We start from the raw sequence: 23,167 nt of genomic DNA on the forward strand, positions 1-23,167 counted from the left end.
CGCATCCAGATCAAAAGAGGTCATTGTGCCCCTCTACTCATCGCTCAACAGACCCATCACAGAGTACAACGCCCCATTTGGGATGTATCTTACAAGACACCTGCAACAACTGGAAAGACCACAGAAGTACCTCAAGAAGAGGATTACTGGCCTCGAAACAGATGCCCTATGCAGCTCGACTGAAGAAACTCCAGCTGTAATCGGTTGCATACCACCTGTCAGAAGGAGTCCTAGACTCAATGCTAATAACAACACTAGCACCAATCTCCCGGTGGTGGAAGGTGAACTGCCCTCTGTATCTAATGATTATCCTGGTATCCACAATAATCTTGACAATCAGGATTTTCAGATGGTGAACAACCACAGGGGCAACAATCGCCCTCGAGTTCAACGACAGAACAACTCGAGGAACAGGAGACGAGGTCGCAGGAGATGACTGATGAAATGAACATCGGAGTGGACCCGAAAGTTTATAAAAGTTCTAATGGTGACTTTACTGTGTATAACTACACTTCTTTGATTATAACACAGGACATTATTGACTTTTTAGCCAAAGACTTTTCTTTTGTGCCAGGTCGTAGCATGGATATAGGCAGGCTCATCATTGATCTGAAGGTTTTCATACGCAAACTTAACTTAAATTGCCTAATGGGCAATAATTCATCTGCTATTAGTTTACTTAGAGTAGCTAGCTCTTATAACCCACCCTTACACTCCACCTTGCAAACTTTTGAAAAAATGTGTGAGATGGATATGTGGGCTATTAGGAACCAAATCATGTACAGCAAACAGAAAAATCCTTCTAACATTGCTCCTTCGGAGAAAGATTTCATCCAGTTAATTAAGGATTGTCAAATTAGAGTCATGAAACCCGATAAGGGTGGGGGGTTAGCCTTCATGGATCATTATAAATATGTAGAATATCTGTCTCAACATCTTGATTCGCCTGCTTACAAAATTTCATCCTTGAATGAAATACATGGAGCTTATAGGAAAATCAATAACATGCTTAATGACCTGTTTTTGGAAGGGTATATTGACACGGAAACTCTTAATTATCTGATTATGCCGGCTCCAAAAATTCCAGCATTTTTTGGAACGCCGAAATTACACAAAATACTTACCTCGCCTCCATTTAGACCCATCATAGATTATATTACCCAGGCATGTGCAAAATATGTTGACAGTATTTTGAAACCTTTGATTAGTTCTGAATCTCATATTTGTAAAGATTCATGGTCTTTTCTTAAAAATATCAACATAGTTGTTTCTTACTGTTGACATTAAAGACCTATATACTGTCATCCCACAAAACATCGGTCTAGCCTGGGTAAGGGAGTTTATGTTGGCAAAAAATGTCGAACATGACACCATGAATTTGATTGAGACCTTGTTAGAAATAGTGTTATCTAACAATTTTTTCACTTTTGAGGGTATGTTTTATCTGCAAACCTCGGGCGTTGCCATGGGCTCGCCCTGTGGTGGATCGTTTGCCAATGCAGTACTTGCCCATTGGGAGTCTAGCTACTTATTTAAGGAAGAACTTTTTTCCCAACATGTCTCCTGGTACACTCCTTACCAGGATGACATTTTCTGCATCTGGGAGGGTGAGAGAGAGTTGATTCCGACATTCATTGAAAATATTACAAAATTGACAGACTTCTTAGAATTTACATATAAAATTGATGATTCAGAGATCAACTACCTTGACATACTATTAATCAAGGATATAGTTAATCAAAAGCTAAAAAGTAGAATATTCAGGAAACCAACATACTCCAACGCTTTTCTACATTTCTCAAGCAATCACCCTTATTACCAAAAGAAATCTGTCATCAAAGGGCAGATGGTCAGAGCAGCCCGTATGGTTAGCGATCCAGTTGATTTTATTGCTGAATGCAATAATCTCACTGATATGTTTATTGCAAGAGGCTACCCTCAGTCCTTAGTCTTGAATGTGCTAACAGAGGTAACTAACAAACGAGAGTTAGAATATTTTTTTCCTTTACTTTCGGGCCAAATGAACAACAATTCGGAGCACTTCAATGACCTCATACAACCTCATACCTGCAGTACTTCCATTCATAATAATGAAACTAATAAGTTTAACACCAGTTTCTTACATACCTTTTCCTTTGACTCTGCAAAAATTAAAGAAGTTGTTAATAAAAATTGGGAAATTATTAAAGAAGACAGATTCCTTTGTACCCTGTTGGGTGATCACCCAAAGATTACATACAGGAGGGGGGAAAACTTGAAAAGTATTTTTGAAAGAAAATCATTCCCTAGGTCCAACAGACCTTGTGGTATGTTTAGATGCGGAGTATGCTCTCAATGTAAACACATTAGAGTAGCGAAAGCATGTATAATCAATGGCAAGGAGTACAGATGCAATGGGCATTATAGGTGTGATTCAAAGGCTGTCATATATGTAGCACTTTGTAATTCTTGTAATGCTTTCTACATCGGTAAAACCGAGAGAAAGCTAAAAAATAGAATTTACGAACATTAGCACGCAGTCATGAAAGCAGATGTCAACAATGCTCTAGCCAGACATTGCCTAGAGTTTTCAGGCCATGCATTCCATTTCTTTGTATTACAGCAGAGAGAGAAGGACCTAAGGGGTGGGCCATGGCAAATTCGCTTGGAAATTGACGAATTGCTATGGCAGATCAGGACTAGGGCCCATGTATTTCCTGGTATTAACGAAGGATTATCAATTAAATGCGTCCTAAAATGGCTATCCTATAATAGGTAGACATCATGAAGTATTTTTACAACTAAGCCATTGTGTCATCATTTGGATTTACACATATATGTATTTATTATGCATTAGTCTAAAATGATTTTACTGTACATGACTTTCTTTATTCAATATGGGCAAGTAGTTAGCCCTGTGATTTCTATGGACATGTTTTATATTATCATTAATGATTTATAATTTAGAAGCAGACTATAACTTAGAGTTTAAAGTCGCTGATCTTTTTAACAGCAGACAGTATACTAAGCTGAAAATTACATTTGACGTATATTGGGTACTTGACAACCCTAAATTTTACTCTTTCATTGCTAATACTTAGTATATGCAATAGGTATTCAACAAGTATAGTTGAATTATTGGGCTTTACTATTTTTTGCCATTACCACCAAGCTTTTAGTCTCATGTTTATTTTCGGATTGTCGTACGGATATATTTTTTGTGTAGGATAGCTATATAATATAACTGCTGTTATATACTTAGTTGTGATCGACTGCTTTTTAGCCTTTCTAATATGCCTATTGCTTCTGTACTACTTTGAATTTAGTACTGTTTTGACCAAGATTTTTTATTTATTATCATGAGTACATTTGTCATTTTCAATTCAAGTAACTTCATCTGTTAATTTAAAAGTTGCGTATTTTTTGTAATGCAACATGGTTTAGTAGGGGGAATCTCAGTATTGCTCATAAGCTCCGCCCTGTTTGATGCTCTCACTAGCGGATATGTTTTGTCCTTATACGCTGTAGTGTAATATGCGAATCTTAAAAGTAATTTGATAAGTTTTTATTTTATTGATATAGTGATATTCTTGCATATATTTAATGCATTAATTATTTGCTCTTATTGATGTTTTGTTTATTCATTCATTTACATTTTCATGGTTTATTTTTTAACTTGGAGCGATGTCGTTTTAAGGTTGTCAGGGTTTTTTTCTAATGTAATAATGCACTTGAACTTGATAGGCTCAATGTTTTTAATTGTGTAGTATAAGATAATTTTTTTGTAACCTTGTGGTTGTCTGATGAAGGCGGGTTATTTGAACCTGCCGAAAGCGCTTACCATTATCTGGATTTTACACTTTTCGTATTGTTTTTGGAGTATTTTTGGAGCATTAAAGCTGTGTTTCCAGCCCTCCTATTGTGTGCAGTCCGTTCCTTCAGCAGTTTTTTGTTCGTTTTTGTTTGGTTCTTGATTTGCATACCCCCTACTCAGAGGTGATCTTTGCCTGACATACAAGGCCATGTCCAACCTAGAAGTGATGGACATGCTCCACCTAAAGAAAAGCTTATCCCCTCGAGCCACATGCTCTAGGGATCTAAACCTCACCACAACAATAAATAGGATGCGCTGGAGGGATAGATTCCTGTCACAGAGACTTCCCATGCTTTGGAACAAGATTCCAATATACATTAGGCAGAGCTCCTCACTAACACTCTTCAAGAGAAACCTTGATGAGTGGATGGGAAACAGAAAGTTTACCCCGGGGATCATTTTAGTGGCTCTGCTGGACAGAGGCACAGGGAACTAATCTAAGGGGGCACCGAAAGCCAACACAATCTGGCTAGGCTTATAAATGCCTTTAGGCAGATAGCCTAGTACCCACCTATGAACCTATACCTGAGAACATCCTTGTGTTCCCTTTATTAAGGGCTGCCTTAAAGCTGCAGCTGATGTCAGGTAAGCTTATAGAGCAGTCCCACTCTCTACTCCTCTTCCAGCCTTCCAGTGAGGAATTAGTCTGTCCTCTGCCCAGAGTTTTTAGTAAAGGTTTGACAAAGTCATTACAGGAGAAAGGTCTCCTTGTATTCTTATACTTAGATGATTGTCTGAAGATGGCTTCCTTTATAAAGTCACCTACCTTCAAACACTAACAAGGTTACAATTTTCTTTTTTTTTGCGGTGGGGGTGGGGGGGTTGACTATAAAGTGGAGAAGATGACGTCCCTCAGTGCAGATCTTGACTCATCTCCATTCTGGCCAAATCTTCCCATGGAGATAGTCTGGGAAGTTACAGTTTTGGCATCACAGGTAAGCACACACACGCAAGACATATACAACACCAACACTCCATATTCTGAGATTAAGAAAGGCTGCAATATTCAATATGCCCCTGCATACCTCCATATGAAGTGAATTCAGTGGACCATGTGGTGCCAGTGTTTGCAAACAGTATAGTTGTACAAGTGTACTCACAGTAACAGAAGATAGTCAAGTAAGAGAATAACTGCTGTAGCATAATTCCTTATACATATCAATTATTCCAAAGGCAAATGTCTACCCTGTTGGATGTCTCCAGCGCAGAGGTGATCTCATCCCACCACTGTGGACATTAGCAGGATGCGCAGTAGTAAAAGGGACAGAAACCTGCCTCATCATCTGCTCTTTTTTGGAGTAAGAAGTCAACAACAAATAGGGATGGGGGAACCTAAGTGAAAGCCCAGTACTAGAAGAGTTTTTAGCAGAACTTAGAATAGAAGCTGCTGTTAAATAAAGGGGATAATTAGTAAGGCATATGAAATATTGCACAATAACTATTGTAATCAAATCAGTGGTGGTTAGAAAGGATTCGAGCGAGAGACTGGATAAATAATTTGAAAAGAAACAATGGGAGGATATATGCATGGCTCCCAAATATGCACCAAAGTCTAGAACATTTAGGATTTTTGCTTGGAACTGTTTGCATAAGTATTTTTATACTTCAAAGAAGTTTTCCTCAGATAGATTGCAAATGTTGGACGTGTGATGTGGAGGAAAGAGGTAATTGGGAACATATTTTTGGGAGTGTAATGATTTGGCAGACTTTAAAAATTCCCAGCAGACTACTCTGTTGGGAATACTGGGTGAGCAAACTGGTGCAACTATGGAAATTATATTTTTTAGGCTGTGATACAGAATCCGAATTGCCATGACAAAGTAATGCCTTGCTGAGTTTAATTCTGGTGGCTGCCAAGAAAGCAATTACTAGAAAATAAAAATCAAAGTCTAAACCAACCGTACTAAAAGTGGTGAATATAGTAACAGAGATAAAAATAACTGGAAATAGGATCTTTAGAAAAGGATACGAGCAAATTAGATAGAATAAAATGGGAATTGTGGAACAATACATGCAGAATAATGTTTAGGAGGAGGAATGAGGTTTAAGGAAAGGCAAGGATTGAATGATCTATGTAATGCTTGATTGACAATGACTTTATAGAAGATTATAAGTGATGTATAATGTTTACAACTGAAAATATGTCAATATGGTTTGTTTTCAATTATATAAAATGTATGATTGCCTATGTCATATGTGAAAATTCAATAGAGATGTTTCTTAATATAAAAAATAAAAAGAAGCCAACAACAAAAGTGCCCTTAGGTTATGAAGGGGCAACCAGGACACAGACATGCTAGGCTCTTCCCCAACCCTTCAGTAGCTTGCTAATTCAGCCTAGGCAGAAAGGTCCTGTAGGATGAGTAGAGATACCCTGACCAATAGTGAAATACATCAACAGATGGGCTCCAGTGCAGTGTGCAAGATGGTTAGGGACCCAAACTGTAGCAGTGATCCTCTCATCTAGTGCTGAGATGAATATGGTCCCAAAACAGCACTATGTTCACTATAAGGATCACTGCTGCAGTATCATTCCTCATATGTGGAAATAGTACTACAGCAGTTTGCTCCCTAAGGGGAAGCTGCACCCAAGACTGGGGATGCTATTAAAATATACTTTACTGAACACTACTGGCAAAAATTCTGCCCTGCTTTGGGGTTGTGTATTTAGTATGCAATGTTTCTAGAACGTTAAAGATGGTGGCCCAGGTCACTGCTTTTCAAATTCTGTTTATCTGACTACTGTTTTTGTATATTCTAATGTACTTGTGCTTTTATGTATATATTAGCTCATTTGTACTTCAACTCTGTCTTCTCTGGGGCTGAGACTGAAATTTGTTGCATTTGATCAGCACTGTTCCCCAGCTAACAGATGTTAAATACAAATAAATAAAAGCTGCTGCTGTTACAGTTCCTCTGGCAGAAGTGCTTTACAGTGATGTTCACAACATAATGTACTACAGGGAGCCAGTCATAAGTTTGCTTTATCAATGTCTGCATTGTATAACTGGCATAAAGGAGACAAAAAAGCTGGCCAGTGTGACTAAACGCCCTTGTCCTTACACTGCAAAATCTCAAATTGCCTGGGCACATCCATCACACATGACAACATTTCCCTTTTGTTGACCCAACCCCATGGCACAGAGGGATAAAGCCTCGACTGCACCCAGATTACCCATGTTCAACTAGTAACACAAGCACTCAAGGGACATGGCAGGGAAAGATGGGAGTAAGAGGATGACTCCACTTACTCATCTGGTGACGCCAACAGGAATTCAGGTGTAATGCTACAGCATTACAGAAAGTTGTGGGCTGTTTGGTCGCGCATGCACCTCCCAAAGGCAGCTATGCCGGTGCTCACAAAACTGCTGCACTGAGTGGAGATAGGACAGTACACAGATCTGCAGACTGGTCTACTCTCCAACACCATTTCTTACCTCTACTAGGGAAAGAATGGGCTAGAGGGCTTTTGTCACACTGGAGGAAGAAATGGGTCAAATAGGTTGTTAAAAAAGACAGCTTTGTTTTGTCTTTTGTGATAAAGACTACTACATAAAGTCTAATTAAATGCTAATTTTCAGACCACTTTAGGCATATGGGAGAAGTTAGGTCCAAGTCCTACCATGTCTGTGTGAAAGACTATATAGAAGAAAGTCTTTATAAAGTCCTATATACTTTAAGCCCTCCAGGTCAGAAATTCTTCTGGCAGAAGTAATGGCCATCAAAGCAGTGTCTTCCAACAGGAAAATTTAATGCTGTTGAATTATCTGTCTCAAAAGGAGGCAAAGTCAGTCTATTAAAAAAAAAAATTCCACATAAACAGAAAAGTCGACCAGTAGGCCTCAGGTATATAGCCTTCATAAGAATTGTTAGAGTGAGAATGGTATGACAAGGCAGAATCTGCATGGAGGCATGCCATAACTGAGGCATAAGTTAAGTCCCTCTCACAAAGTCTTGCCAAGATATTGAGAAGGACAGGTGTAGAGGCATCTCCAGGTTGCATCAGACTATAAATGCAAGAAACTGACAAATCTGTTTCTTTTGGAAGACTTCCTAGTGATGGCTTTGAAATGGGCCCCTGAATGGAGCTAGACTGTATCACCTATGCATTTGAGTCCAGGGATCCTTTCTGCTGGGGTCAGTATCAGAAGCTTGAACGGTTAAAAGAGCGAACGCTCTTTGATCGAGCTATAACTACTGAATGCACTAAAGAGCGAAGACAAAGAACAGTGATTTTTTTCCCCAGGGAAAAAAAAAATCACTGGGTTGTTTTTGGGAGTTTGCCATTTCCTGCAATGTGGTGCAATCTCAGAGTTGATATATTTAAGTAGGGGGTGTGTTGTGTTTGCGTTTTTTTTTTTTTTTTTTTGAGGAGCAGTGATTTATTTTCCCTGGAAAAAATAAATCGCTATTCCGTGTCTTCGCTATTTAGTATGTTCGATATTTACAGCTCGACCAAAGACCATTCGCTCTTTTCAGCTTTCGAGCTTGTAATATAGACCCTTTCTGCTGCATTAGACAGGGGCAATGGACTGAAAAAGATTAAACGTCCCTTCTATACTCATACATGTGAGTCAGGAAAAGCACGCTTGCCTTGGTCATACTGGGACTATTAGAATGACCATTATTACTTCTTGCTTTTACAGGCACTCTCTGGAGTGTGTAGGAAAGCCAGAAATGCATACAGAAGGACAAATAATCATTCACTGCCAAAGCTCTATTGCATGTGTACCTGAAAACAGAACATCCTTAGATGACAGCTACTCTGAGGCAAACTGGTAGATCTCTGTGGAATCTGTACTTTACCACCTATGCATGAATGACTTGCTTGTTCAGCTTTCCCCTATGTAGTAGGAAAATGACCTGCTTATATGATTTGCTACTGAGATTTGGTTTGAGTGGACATACATGGTTTGAAGGTGGAGGTCATGCTCCAATACCAGCTCCTAGGCCACTACAGTCAACCTTAACACTGAACATCATTCTGTCCCCACACTGTCTGACAATGCATCACAATACCATTAACTCCAGTCTGTTATATTTAATGTTCCATGACATAACATTTGTCTGAAAATTCTGTATTGTGAAAATCACAGCCATCATCTCTCGTTCAAATTTGCTTATCTGTCTGGTGCTCCATTTTCTCTGTACTTTCAGATGGCCTGTATGTGTTCCTGCAAGCATAATCTGGGACACCTGTGGTCAAGGTATGAGAGTAATTGGCATTACAAGTGGTAGACCTGAGCTGACCAGCACCTGATGTGCTCACCACTTAACCTCTCTCTTGACTGTTGGGACCAGGGATTTACCATTTTCAGACTGTTCTTCATGTGAAGCTTGGATAAGGGGATCATTAAGATGGAAGCAAACAGTTAACATAAAACTTGCAAGAAGGCCCTTGCTGATGTGTCTTTGAAGCTAAGTGGCCAAAGAAGTGGTGTAGAAGCACTTTCTCCTTGTTATCCTAACTTCTTATTTACTTTTTAATTTATAGAAGTTACTGCCAAAGTACCTTATTACACCTTGTATGTCAGTTTTACAGATGCCATCTACTGAACTGATTAAGAAATTCAAAACATAAATAACAATGGCAAAGCTACAATATAGGTAAGTCTATAATTGGAGAACCTTTGAAAAATATTGCACATATTTCTGCTGATGATCTTTTCCACCTGTATCCTGTCAAAAGAGATATGATACATTTCTGCCAGCTAGGACTGCAGCACTGCTTTTGCATGTTTGGGACAGCTCCAACATGTAGCAAGCACAGAAACATGCATATTTTTAACGGATAAATAAATAAAAAATTAAAGAAGCAGAAAGCATTCTTCCCAAGTGGTACTTACAGTGCACGTCAAAATATTCCTTCCTGGAGAGAGACGAATTCTGTCCAGATGGTACGAAGAAAGTCACCTGACAGGAAAAATCAGAGTGGACATCTTCTTTTTTAGCTTTGTAGTGTAGTTCAGATGTTGTGGTATAAAATGAACTTGTTGGATTCTTCTCTATACGCAAGTTTATTTCAACATCTATCAAATAAAAATACAAATTAAAATGATAAATCAACATACTTCCTCATGCAAAATGATTCCTATTTTAGAATCTGCTATTTTCTACGTCTGAACTATACTCAGAAAATTCAGACGGGACATCATATATGCTTACACAACTGAAATTACAGATTAAGGAAGGATGCAACACTAAAGATAATATGGAGAACTGGATAAATGAGGCTTGGACATTCAAGGATCTTCTGCAGTGACATTTTAAATGAACAGCTCTTTTTCATACAGATTATTCACAATATGCCATCATCATCCACTATGTACTGCCATATCACTGCCATTCTATACTGTCACAGCATCTGCCATGTACTCCCATATCACAACCATTATAAACTGCCACAGTACCTGCCACGTTACTGACATATCTCCTCCATACTTTACTACAGGATGTCTAATGAACAGTGGGTCATAAAAGCTGAATCAGATGTAATCAACCCAACAAAAACACTCCTCTGAGGGAAGGGGGTCTGAGTGCTGAGTTCACTAACAGTCTGTTAATTACACAAACACTTTGCAACTCAAAAAAATGTCACTTTCCAGATGCAGCAGACCCTGATGAAAAATGTTATTTCCCTTAAAAACAGCATTTTAAATTGTATGACCATACCACATTAAGGACTAACGAATCTGGAACCAGCAACAGTTTCACTGCCTGTTACATACACACAATATCTCAGCCTGCGTACAGACATTTAATTTACTTTTGGCAACCAAACAAATACACTAAACCAATCAACTACTTTCCTTTTAACAATTATGCCTACACAAATTCCCTGGAAGGCAAAATGTTAACCAAATCTAGTAGTAAGTATGAAGAGTTGTTGAACTACCCTTGCAATATTAAAAGAAGTAGGCATCTAAGCTGAGGCTACATATATGGAAAACTGGCAACCTAAATAAAAGCAAAACTTGCAGGCCACAATACTGAACCGTAACAGAGAACAAGAGGTTCACTGTTGTATTTGTTCATCATCAGGATACACACAGTAACCAAAACTAAGGCACATTAAACATAGCATACATTTCATTCTCATTAGTGAAAACAGGCTCATTTAATACGTAATACACCAAACAAAAACAAATTAAAATGTCGCAGGGGCAAAAGGGAAACTAAAAGACATAGGGAAGTACATTTATATGCAGAGAAGCGGCAGAGGCCAGGCCAATACAATCTGAAACCAGAATAGAAACATGCACAAAATGACATGCGAAAGAGATTTTTAACTCCAAACTGCAGGGATCTTGTGGAATGCTTTATACAAATATGGAAAAAAAAGAGAATCATACAGAGGTTACTGCAACAAATAGGCAGAATTGATCATTCAATGGTCAATGTTTATCACCTTGCACTTAAACACATTTTTCACTTCAAACACACTGTAAGATATACAAGTTCTACAATAAAACTGGCCTAATACCACTTTCTTTCATGTTTCCAGAAATAAAGCAATCTTAAGTAATAAACAGCAATAATGTTTGATGGATACTGTTTACAGAATAGCTTTTTTCATGCCAAACAATCTGCCCAATAGCTTTCTTGCATACATCCAGTTAGTTCAGTCATTTCTCCAACTGGGCAATAGCCAGGTCCATTCATTCCCTGGACAGGGCAAAAGCCCCCATAACCCATTCAATCCTTGACCAGGTTAGGAGAGTAAAACTAGTTCATTCCGCAAAGAGGCAAGGGTTAGGTGTAAGAGAGCAGGCTGGACTGACTATCAATGCGGGTCCCCCCACCATCCCAACCTAACCTTTCTCTGCAGATCGCACAGATCCAGAATTGTCATCCTGCTGACTGCAAGAGCAACTAGAAGGAGAAAGAGATACTTTAAGTGCCTCCATTTTGATTTTTTGCTTATTTACTGCATTCTACACTTGTTTTTAGGTGTTTCTTAAGTAACTGCATTTATTTAAACTTTATTCGTTTTAATACTGCTACACACTCAAGTATGTTAGCCTGCACTCCATTTTTAGCCTATTTTTCCTGTATTAAGTAGTTTTTGCCATGTTCTCTGCCTTGTTTCCCACCTTTCCTGTGACTAGTGTAGTCCAGATAGAGTTGCTGTATCCTAAACTATTTGAAAGTTTCTGAGTCCTCCCAGGCCTTTCTGTGTTGGAAGGAAGTCTTCTAGCTTATCAGTGGGAGTGGTAAGCTCTAGGTAGCCTATCTACCACAACAGGAGTGGTTTCTGACCCAGAAATTGTAGTTTATTAGCCATTTGGGCAGTTTTTCCATCCTTTTCCCCTTTCTGGTTTAAAAGCCTGTGTTTGCATGGGTTTGTGCTTGTTTAAGCTCCACACAGTGGCGTTGAGCTGAGGCAAACTATTACAGGTGCTAGAAAGTCTGTTGAAATTTCCCTTTATATCTCTTCTTTTCTCTCTTACACTTCTAATCGCTTAATCACTCTGCCCTTCAACAGGCTTTTGTAGCACAACTAGTTACTATCAACACTAGTTGTTTTACACAGTAAATAGCACCAGTACTTATTAGTTATGAACACCCCTCTTGGTATGATTAAAGGGGAGTTTCCTGTGTTTTCTCCTGCTAACCTGGTGCACTTGTGCATTATGAGGAAGTGTAGCAACTGGCTCATGTACACAGACAACCTTCTCCTCTTACCTCCCAACACTCAGACTTGTGAGAGATGCACTTACATCACCAAATTGGAAGCTATGCACTCTCCAGCCAAGACTGGACTAGCTAGTCAAGAGGAGAAGGTCAACACTTGCACTACACCACATGGAACACATAGCCCTCCAGGACACCCACCATCGCAGCTCACACATAGAAACACAAATCACACACCCACCTTTGTGGAGGCTCTCAAAAGAAATCTACCCAAATAGCAGAGACCTCCAAGGTAGAAATGCACTTGACCACCACAACACAGCACCAACTACAGGACACACAGCACACCTCCACAGTGTGCCCCTCACCCTAAGCCCTTAAGGCAAAACACTTTGCCCAATACACTAATCATAGGAGCCTCAATAGTGAGGCACACAGATGTCCTACTCACCACTAGGCTGAATAAGGAGAAGGTAACAGTCAGTATCAGGTACCAGGATCGTCCACATAACACATGCACTCAGGTCCCTCAACAAGTACAAGTATGACTCAGTCATTGTCCATGTCGGTGTGAATGACCTGACATGCACCTTAAGAGACATGGAGGAGCTCTCGGATTATGTGGCCCAGGCAGGTATGACACTAGCTGTAAGCAGTATCATACCATCACCCAGAATGATACCACAGTACAAGCAGAAAATGACTGACTTCAACAATTGGCTGTTTCTGGTGTCATTCTAAGGGGATCCATTACCTGTCTACATGGGATGACATGACTGACAGGCCTCGATGCTTTGCCAGAGATGGCCTGCATCTGTCACCCCTGGGATTCTGGGTACTGGCTAAGGCTCTTGCTACAACTATAGTGCTTTTTTTAGGTGGTGTTCCAAAGACCAAAATTCCACCGTAACAGCTACAAACAAATGCAATCTGAGGGTCATGCGGCTCAACGCTAGAAGTCTAAATCTCAAGATGCACTCACTCGAAGCGCTCCTCAAAATGGAGAATGTCTACATTTGTGCTGTAACGGAGACCTGGTTTAAAGCGTCAAAAAGCACCCCTCACTTCCAGGCTGCGGCTCATTCCATACCTTTCGGCCCCAGAACATGGCTGAAAGCTCCAAAGGCGGTGGTGTATCCATATTCGTTAAGGATTTGCCCATCTCCAGACTAGTAGCCCAGCATAATGCATCTGAGATACTTCAGAAACAACTAACACTGGGTAAAGATGGTGATTCAGGTCACAGCTTGCTATAGGACCCCACCCATGTCCTTAGACTCGCACTCCACATTCCTAAGCACCCTGGAATCATTCAAGATCTAGCCCAATACTCTCATACTAGGAGACTTCAACTACCCCTCCATCAACTGGGAAAACTACTCTAGTACCAATGCACTGGCCCAACGCTTCCTGGAATTAATCAATTCCAATGCCCTGAACCAGCTCATCCTGATGCTCACTAGAGGAAGCATCATCCTTGACCTGGTTATCACTAACCTGGGCGACCACTGCTCTATACCAATAGTTGATTCCTCCCTGGTTAGATCAACCACAAACTAATCACCATGGAAATCTACATTTTACCCATACCTCTCCCCCTGCAAAGGTAACCACCTTGAAAAATTTCTCCAAAGCTGACTTTGGTCTCCTAAAAACAGAGGAAAATAGCTGCATGACAGCTGAATCATACACCAATACTCTGTACGAACATGTACATAAATGCATGGAACTAGCCATACCCAATAGAACCAAGACACTCTCTTTCAAAAAAAGGAAGCCAATCTGGTGGTCCCCAGACATCAATAAACTCTCCAACAGAAGGAAGAAACTGCTGCAGAAAAAGGTGAAGTCCCAAGACTGCAAAAAAATTTCCTTATTGGCCTCAACAAAAAGTTGAGATCCCTTATCAAATCCTCTAAAGCCAGCTAGGAAGGCAGAATTGTGATGGACACAAACAACCACAAAGCCTTCTACAGCTATATCAAGAACCTCCATGGCAATACCAAGATTTGCTCAGAGTTACTGCACAATGGCACCTCCTATACTGAGCCAACAGATATTGCCAACATACTGGCCAGCAGAGTCAGTGCCAACTTTACTCCTCTCTCTCCTCCAAAAGGACCAATCACAATACCGAAAGAATGCCAAGTACCCAGCATTTCCAAGAATACAGCATCCATGGGACCTGACAATATCTCGGCCTGTGTTCTACATGAACTACAAAACAAACTGGCGCCACATCTGTGTGCCCTGTTCAGTGACAGCCTTACCTCAGGCTTTGTCCCTACTAAATGGTGCACTGCTACAGTCATCCCTCTCCATAAAGGGGGACCGACTACAAACCCTGGGAATTATCGCCCCATTAGCTTGAAGAATCTGATATGTAAAGTTATGGAGTGCATCATCATGGACCTGATTAAAATGGATATAGGTAATCTCCAAACCCTGGACCCCACGCAATTTGGCTTTGTTAAAGGAAGATCCTGCCTACTTAACCTGGTTGACTTTTTCGAGTCAGTTGCCAAAGCCATGGATGATCTGCTCAAGGCCTTTGATACCATTCCTCACTCAGGAATTACTGATAAACTCACCAAAATAGGCATCAACCATGCAAGTCAGCAGGCCTGAATACACCCTCAGAAGCCGGTGCCTGCAAAGCGGCTCCAGACCCATCCAAGGTAGAGACATCCGCAGGTTCCATAGTTGAAGCATTTCGCGGCATACTGCACTCTGAATGGGTCTCAGTAGAGGCCTAAAAATCTGAAGTAGCGGGTATCAGGGGCTGCGAAAGTGCCTCACTGAGTACCGGCGAACTGGCGACTGGCTTAGCAGAAGCGTCGTCGGCAGCTTTGGACCTAAGTGACTTGTCTCTGTCTTTATCTTTGCATTTTTTCAGAATGTCGATAGTCAGATGGCTTACCGAAGACATATCTGGATAATTAAACAGTACCAAAATATTTAGAAGCATAAATATACCAACGATGAATAGTTTGTTACTTAAATAAGGCACAAAACCGACAGTGAGGTACGTTGTGGTCAGGGCCTAGCCAAGGAATACAGTATGACTGAAAATCTTTGCGAGGTATTTGCTTTCCACAAGAAATACATTTATTGACTTTTACTGACATCGGTTTAGAGCAAGAAAAAGTTTCCCCAATGGGGTATACTTGGCTTTAGTCCTGTCATCCTCTGGGTTACAGGTGGGATACCAGATCTGACTCAATCATTCTGGATGACCTTTGTTTTCATATCTAGCTTTGGTAGATTTGATCAGGAAAGAGAGTTTTTTAAGTTTGTCAGGATTGTGTTTGGCCTTTGGTGGGTTACATTAAATTTTACATGCAATAAGCTTTTCCTTTTTATTGTAGAGCCTGCTTATATTTATGTTCCACCACTGGGGTTTATTTTTACATTTGTAGTTGTATTACTTCCATCCTCCTGCCAGTCTTTCAAAAGATCTGAGACACTAATTGAACAAAGGTTCTCAGAGTAGCAGTTAGAGCATTTTCTCTCCACCATAAGTCAAAGATATATATATATATATATATATATATATATATATATATATATATATATATATGGGTCCCCTTTACATTACCGAAACGACACTTCACCAACACGCAGAAGACCGAGACGAAACGACCGACAAGCGAGTTGATCGAAAAGGTGATTTGCCGACAGCTGAAAGACCGACAAGGGTAACGTGTGAGCGCGACTCGGTAAGTGTGCGATAGTGACGGAGTTAGGAGCGGTCAGGTAAGTGTGCAATATTGTGGGATTTTGGGTTAGGGTGTGGGAAAGGTGAGTGTGTGGTAGTGTCGGAGTTAGGGTTCGGGTAAGGTAAGTGTGTGATAGTGACGGACTGTAGTTTAGGGACGGGTTAAGTGAGTTCAGTTTAGAGTGCGGGTAGGGTGAGTGTGCGATAGTGACGGGCTTTATGTTTTAGGGTGGGTTAAGTGAGTTAGGGTTAGGGTGCAGGTAGGTTAAGTGTGCGATAGTGACAGTCTTTAGGTGTAGGGGTGGGTTAAGTGAGTTAGGGTTAGGGTGCGGGTAGGGTAACTGTGCGGTAGTGTCAGACCTTAGGGTTAGGGTTAGTGGATATGTCATTGTGTGTCATGTGTAGTTTATGTTGTTTGTGTCAGTGTAATTGTGTTCAGTTTTGTGAGTTGTCGGTGTTGTGTGTTGTCGGTTATTTGGTGTCGGTGTTTTGTGTGTCGGTGAAGTGTCGTTTCGGTAATGTAAAGTAGACCCATATATATATATATATATATATATATATATATATATATATATATATATATATATATAAGCTTTCATGTCGGTGCCATCCAGCCCTCCAGGTGTTGTGCCTGCTTCCACATACACCCAACCACGGCATGCCTCAAATTGTCTATGTACTCCTGACATAACCCTCTAGCTTAGTGGGCCTCCCTTAACTCCTTAAGAAGTCAACCCCAGTAGTGACTCATTTTGCAGTCCCTGGGAACAAGAGGTCCCCTCTGTGAGTTGCCTGCAGTAAGCCAGGAGCCATCATACTTATGGCTGTTTTCAAGGATCCTTCTTTAGGGAGTTGCTAGTGTAATGATATCAGGGATGCTGATGTGTAACCCCCCCCCCCCCCGAGGCTCCTGGTCTCAACCAGAGGATCACATCAGATTCCCACAATCCTCTGGGTAAGATTGCTGGCTGGTGGTTGCTCCATCATATGCCTCCTGATCAGAACTACCAATGGCTCAGCTCAAGTCCATTCCCAACCCTGGGTCAGTGGTAGGACAGATGGACACTGCGCCTCTGCACCACTGGACTGACCAACATTAGCAAGAGGTTCTCCGGTTCGATCCTCAGCTGGGGTGCTTTCTGTGCGGAGTCTGCATGTCCTCCCTGTGGCCATGTGGGTTTCTTCCGGGTGCTCTGGTTTCCTCCCACATCCCAAAGACAAGCTGTAGGTGGATTGGATACTCTAAATTGGCCCTAGGCATGAATGCATGTATGTGTGCGCCTTCCATGGAAGGTTGGGCACTGGGCTGGCAACTCCACACCGTAAAACTCTACTGCCAGTCATGAGCGGACAGGTGATCCGCTGTGGCAACCCCTAACCGGGAAAAGCTGAAAGAAGCAGATTATTTTATTTCATTTACTTTTTGTTGACAGAGTCAGTTTATTAGGCCTGTCCATTTTCGGAGTACACTGAAGGTTATTACACTGACGTGAGAAATTAGACTAGGACACTGGGGACATTTTCCCAGTCTGACAGGAGATACTGGTTCCTGTCAGAGGACAACAGCAGACTTGAGGTAGTGAGCATAGGACTCCAGATGAAAACAAGACTGCATGAAATGGATAGTGAAGTGGATGAACTATGGCAAAAGTTGTGTTATTAGAACTGGCCAGATTCTAATGCCACAGAGCAGCTAGGCTGGAGCAGAATGGAGAAAGTATTTGGAATGTATAAGGAAGGGATTATAACGCAAGGGTAACAGCCCAGACATAATGCAGCAGACAAAGTGAAATTGGTGTGTCTAAGTTTAATGCATATCATGACATGCATTGGGATGATACCATATGACTAGCAGATGAACATGCTGGTGACAGACTAGAGCACTATGAGATAAATTAAGAGCATTGCACTGCATTCTGGTGCAGAAAGACATACCAGAGTAACCGGTGAAAGGTGAAAAGTGCTAAGAATGCAGTTCTTTACATTCCAGCCACCTGGAAGGTATGACTTCAGGAGATCTGTGATTCAGCCTTTAGAGGTTTCTATGAAAAAGTCACAGCCCTAGTCCCTGTGGGTCAGGAACCCCTAAAGGATAAAGTCTTTTCAAAATCTGAGGATATTAGAGACAAGACAGTTCTTGATGAATCTGGAAGAAAGAGAGATGAGAAAACCTGGAGTGATTTTCTTAACTAAACTTAGCTTTTACTGAGCTGACAGGATTTTTACAGTTTACAGTCATTACAAAACTGTAAGAACAGATCTTTACTGTCATAGTCATCACTTAATCTAAGAGTTGTAAATAAAAAAAAAAAAAAAGTGTCTACATTTTTTTGATAATCTTATTGAAATGTTGCTTCTGCTACTTATATGTAATATTGCTTTTGTAAACTCTACTGTATTGTTTAATTTATTGGAGCTTTTCTCCCCAGGCCTCTGCTAAAAAAGGGCTACTTCAGCTCAGATGGACTAACCCGGACGACAAATGTAAAAAAAAAAACAAACAAATAAATAAATAAATTAAAATTCTCCTTTGCTAACATAATAATGATGATAGGACAGGATTAAGCAAACACTGTTCTAGCATTCTGAACATTAGAAATATTTCTTGGTAGCCTAGAATTATAGACTTGGGAAGGGAGCGTTGTCTGGAAATGAAATCAGAAAGTGAAAAAATAATGCTGAAGATGAATTATTTTGGTCAGAAATTACATTTAATTGTAGAAAAAGTTAAATGTATAAAAAATAGGTTGATTTTCCACAGCAGCAATAGAAAAAAGAAAGAAAGATACAAAATGAAGAAGTGAGTCAAGAAACTTCTAAGAATGAACAGGGAGAAGAGGAGCTCAGGCCATGCACAAAAGAGTTTATGATGTTAACAGCAGTATCCACAAAGGGGATAGAAGACAGAACAGCTTGGAGAAAAATGCATGATGTGTGACAGATGGTAGAAAGGGATGATTTGGGGGGGGGGGGGTCCTTAGAATCACGGGAAATTCACTTAATACCACAACAATTTAAGAAAAAAGAAGGGAGGAGATCAACATTAAATGAGGGGTTTAAAGAGTTTTAGTGTGAAGAATGAATTAAGTGCATCTGTAAGACGGGATACATTTTTGTTCACTTTTTAAAAATTAAAAACAATTTGCCAACAGGATGTTGGGTCTGCAACACACAAAAAAGGAGAGTTTGGAAAATATGGGGTTGAAAACCATTCCATATAACAGACTTGATATATGGTGAATACGGCATAAGATGGTAAAATAGTACAAAATAAATAAGGGACTAAACAATGAGATCTAGATGGATGAGCATTAAACTCAGTAATTTAGACTTGCCAAGTTGGTACTCCCCAGTTGCTGTTCATTTATAAAAAGTCACTGCTGTTGAGATTCTACTTGTGTGCTAGCAGTGATAGCACTCTGCATGGTCTTTTCCATTTTGCTTAGTTGGTGTAACTGTGGAGTGTGGAGTGTGGAGTGTGGAGTGTGTGTGTGTGTGTGTGTGTGTATATAAAGTTAAGAAGATGCAGGGGGATTGATCCCTTGTAAAACTGTTTCCAACAGAACATTTCATCAAGTGGAAGGTTTCACCAATGTTTTTGTTTGACTGAATCTCTGACAATTTTTAAACTGAATGAATTGCACAGGAACCAAAATAAGGAGGGTATTGTTATTTGGTCTATGTGTAAAAGGAAATGCATTGTTAGGTTACTCGTTTTACATGCTCTGTTATGACAGAGAAATGTTGGGTATAATACAGAAACTGGAATGATATCTGGATGTAAACAGATGCCATGTTGGTTGGTGATTTAACTATTAAGGTGGATAGGGAAAATCCTTGGTGCAGAAAAGGGGAAATAGATGCAACTTGGGATAAACAGCTGAACAGATAAATTACTGTGCCTGTTTACAGAGTGGTGTTCTCTAGATTGGGGAAGAACTTCACAAAAGTAAAGTTATTTTAGGTTATATACCAAGAAACTGAAAATAAAGACTAATAAGGCAATAAGCCAGTTTGTAAAAAACATTAAAGATTGAGACCTATATATAATCTTTGGTAAGATGTAAAATGAAGCTGAAGTGTATGATTTAGTATAAGTAAAACAGACTGGGTACGGAGGCAGGATATTAGAATTTACTAAGGAATTTCTAAACCAACTTAGGATGCAAGGATAGTCAAGTTTAAATGGATAAACCACAGATTTGTAAGGAAAACAAAGAAACACGTTTGGTGACAACACAACAATTTGGGCAATGGTGAGCTCACTAAAGGATCAAGCCACGCTGCAGGAATTTATGGATCTCTTATACATGTGGTTAAGAAATGGAGTTTAATGACAGGAAACAAAAAGTACAGTTGTGTACACTTACCATAAATGAAGATGTTCGAGTGTATTCACTGTTGCAGTCATCACATTTGGGTTATCTGCTTGCAGTAGCCCTCAGTCGGCCTGACTATGAAAGTCTTGGGTCCTGCGTCGGTTGTCCCTTCTTCCATGACGTCAGGTAGTCAAGGATATAAAGCATGCAGCCGACGCCATTACATCAGCTTTTCTTGCCCCAGATGTCAGATGCCCCCCTAATGGGAAGCAATTAAATATATATATATACAAGGTTACACGTCCAACAAAAAAGAAAATACACCAAAAAGCTTTTAAGCATAGTAAAGGAGAGTAAAGGTATAGCCAAAAGACATCAGGTGGCTGGAGGGAGGGTAACCAGGACTGCTACAGTGAATACATTCGAACATCTACATTTACGGTAAGTGTACACAACTGTACTATGTTCTTCATGTTTCATTGTTGCAGTCATCACATTTGGGTAGATTCCCAAAGCTAAGGATGGGAGGAGGCATTTAGATAGCATTAGGACCAGCTATAAGGCCCTACAAGACTGCAGTGGCAAAGCCAGCTCTGGATTTAGAGAAAATTGGTAAATGGTAATGCTTGGTGAAAGTATGTACAAAACTACAGGTAGCAGCTTCTAGGATGTTCCTGGTAGGTACACCTCTGAGAAAGGCTGTAGATGTAGATGCAGCCCTGGTTGAATGGGGTCTAATCCCCTGTGGGACAGGTTTTCCATGGTGCTTATAGCAGAAATTAATGCAATGGGCCTAGCCATTTAGAAATGGTTTGCTTTGAAATAGCCTTCCCCTCTGCCCCTGCAGCAAATGCCACCAGCAGTTGTTCAGATTTCCTTTGAGGTTTAGTCCTGTCCAAGTAAAATCCAAGTTGTCTGTGCACATCTAAGGAGTGCAGTACCCTTTCCCCTTTGTTCTGTGGATTAGAAAAGAAGGTTGGCAAATTAATGGACTGATTAAGAGCCACACTGGGTACCACCTTGGGCATGAAGGAGGGATTGGTCCTGTCCACATGAAAGATGATGAAAGGCTCCACTGCCATAAGGGCTTGTAGTTCAGATACCCTTCTTGCTGAAGTAACTGCTAAAAGGAAGGCTGTTTTCCAAGAAAGAAATTTTAACTGCACTTGTAGCTGGCTCAAAAGGACGTAGAGTGAGTTTTTCCAATACAAATTTAAAGTCCCAGGCTGGAGTTGGGGCTCTCCTGGGTGGTCTTAAGTTTTTGGCCCCTCTGAGGAACTGCTTGCTTGAGAGAAGAGGGGTGGTTTTGTGTTGTAATGAGCTGAAATTGTTGAGGCGTGAATTTTGATGGAGGAAAAAGAAAGGCCCTTCTGAAGCATCTCAGTTAAGTATTGAAGAATCTGAGGTAAATTGGATGCTGCTGTGCCCATCCCTTGAGTTTGGTTCCAGGCACAGAATCTTTTCCATTTTTCAGAATAATATTTTCTAGTACTAGACCTCCTTGCCTCCAAAATGACATCCAATACTTGTTTGCTGAGGGATGGTAATGGAGAGATAAGGAAATTAGCCAGACTGCCAGGGTCAGGGTTTGAAGCTGAGGGTGCAGAATCTGGCTCTCCTGCTGAGACAGCAGGGTAGGGGTCTGAGGCAGGTGCCATGGAGCCAGCAGTGACAACCTGCGCAAGAGGGGGGACCAGTGTTGGTGTTGCCAGTCTGGTGCAATCAGTATCATCCTTTGTTTGTCCTGTTTGATCTTTAGTAGTACTTTGGAGGGGAGAGGCAGAGGAAGAAAGGCATAAACTAATAGCTTTTTCCAGCTGAAGGACACAGCATCCACTTTCCAAGCTTATTTGTGGGGAGTCCTTGTGCAGAATTTGTCCAATTGGTAGTTCTGGGGGGGAGGCTAACAGGTCTATATCTGGGCTCCCCCATTTGTTTATCAACATGTTGAAAATCTTTGGTTCCAGTTTCCGCTTGTGTGGGTCCATGAGATTTCTGCTGAGTTCGTCTGCCAGTGTATTTAGTTTTCCTGGCAGGAACTGAGCCTGTAGATGCACTTGGTAGCTCAAGGTTGTGTTCCACAGAGCCATGGCTTGTCTGCAGAGGGGGTAAGGATGGGTACCCCCCCCCCGCTTGTTTATGTACCACATAACAGTGGTGTTGTCCATCCTTACCATTAATTGTCCTGGAAGAATGTGGTCCTTGAAGGCTGTCAGTGCATTCTGTACAGCTAATATTTCTTTTTGATTGATATGCAGGTGCATTTAACTTGGGTTCCATTTGCCCTGAATGCACTTCCCTGCCAGGTGAGCCCCCCATGCATAGTCTGATGCGTCTGTTGTTAGGGTTTGGGTGGGCAGGGGGTAGAGTGAATGGTAGTCCCTTGTTTTGGTGGCAGGGATAGGGATCATTGCTTCTAGATCCTGAGAATGTTGATACCACAGGCTTTTTAGACACCATTGTAGTTTCCACAGTCTTGCATATGGAATTAGTAGAATGCAGGAGGCCATGAACCCCAAGGCTTGCAGTATTTGCCTTGCAGATAGCATGGTTTTTGTGGCCATTAGTTTGAAGTTGTCAAATGAATTTGTTTCTCTGGCGTTAGGAAAGCCATCTGGGAAGTTGTGTTCATGCTTGCTCCCA

The 23,167-nt window shown here is 40.8% G+C and overlaps 1 protein-coding gene across 1 annotated transcript in view; it reads right to left on the minus strand.

Moving 5' to 3' along the window:
* Positions 1–23,167, minus strand: part of ALCAM (activated leukocyte cell adhesion molecule) — a gene marked incomplete in the record, with an annotated part of 1,355,533 nt that overhangs the window by 642,663 nt on the left and 689,703 nt on the right. The window contains 1 exon segment of the mRNA XM_044071096.1: positions 9,700–9,882. Coding sequence (XP_043927031.1) covers positions 9,700–9,882 — 183 coding nt within the window.

Source organism: Protopterus annectens, chromosome 5.part0, assembly GCF_019279795.1.
Source record: "Protopterus annectens isolate FY-2018-M chromosome 5.part0, PAN1.0, whole genome shotgun sequence".
NCBI classification, from domain to species: domain Eukaryota; kingdom Metazoa; phylum Chordata; order Ceratodontiformes; family Protopteridae; genus Protopterus; species Protopterus annectens.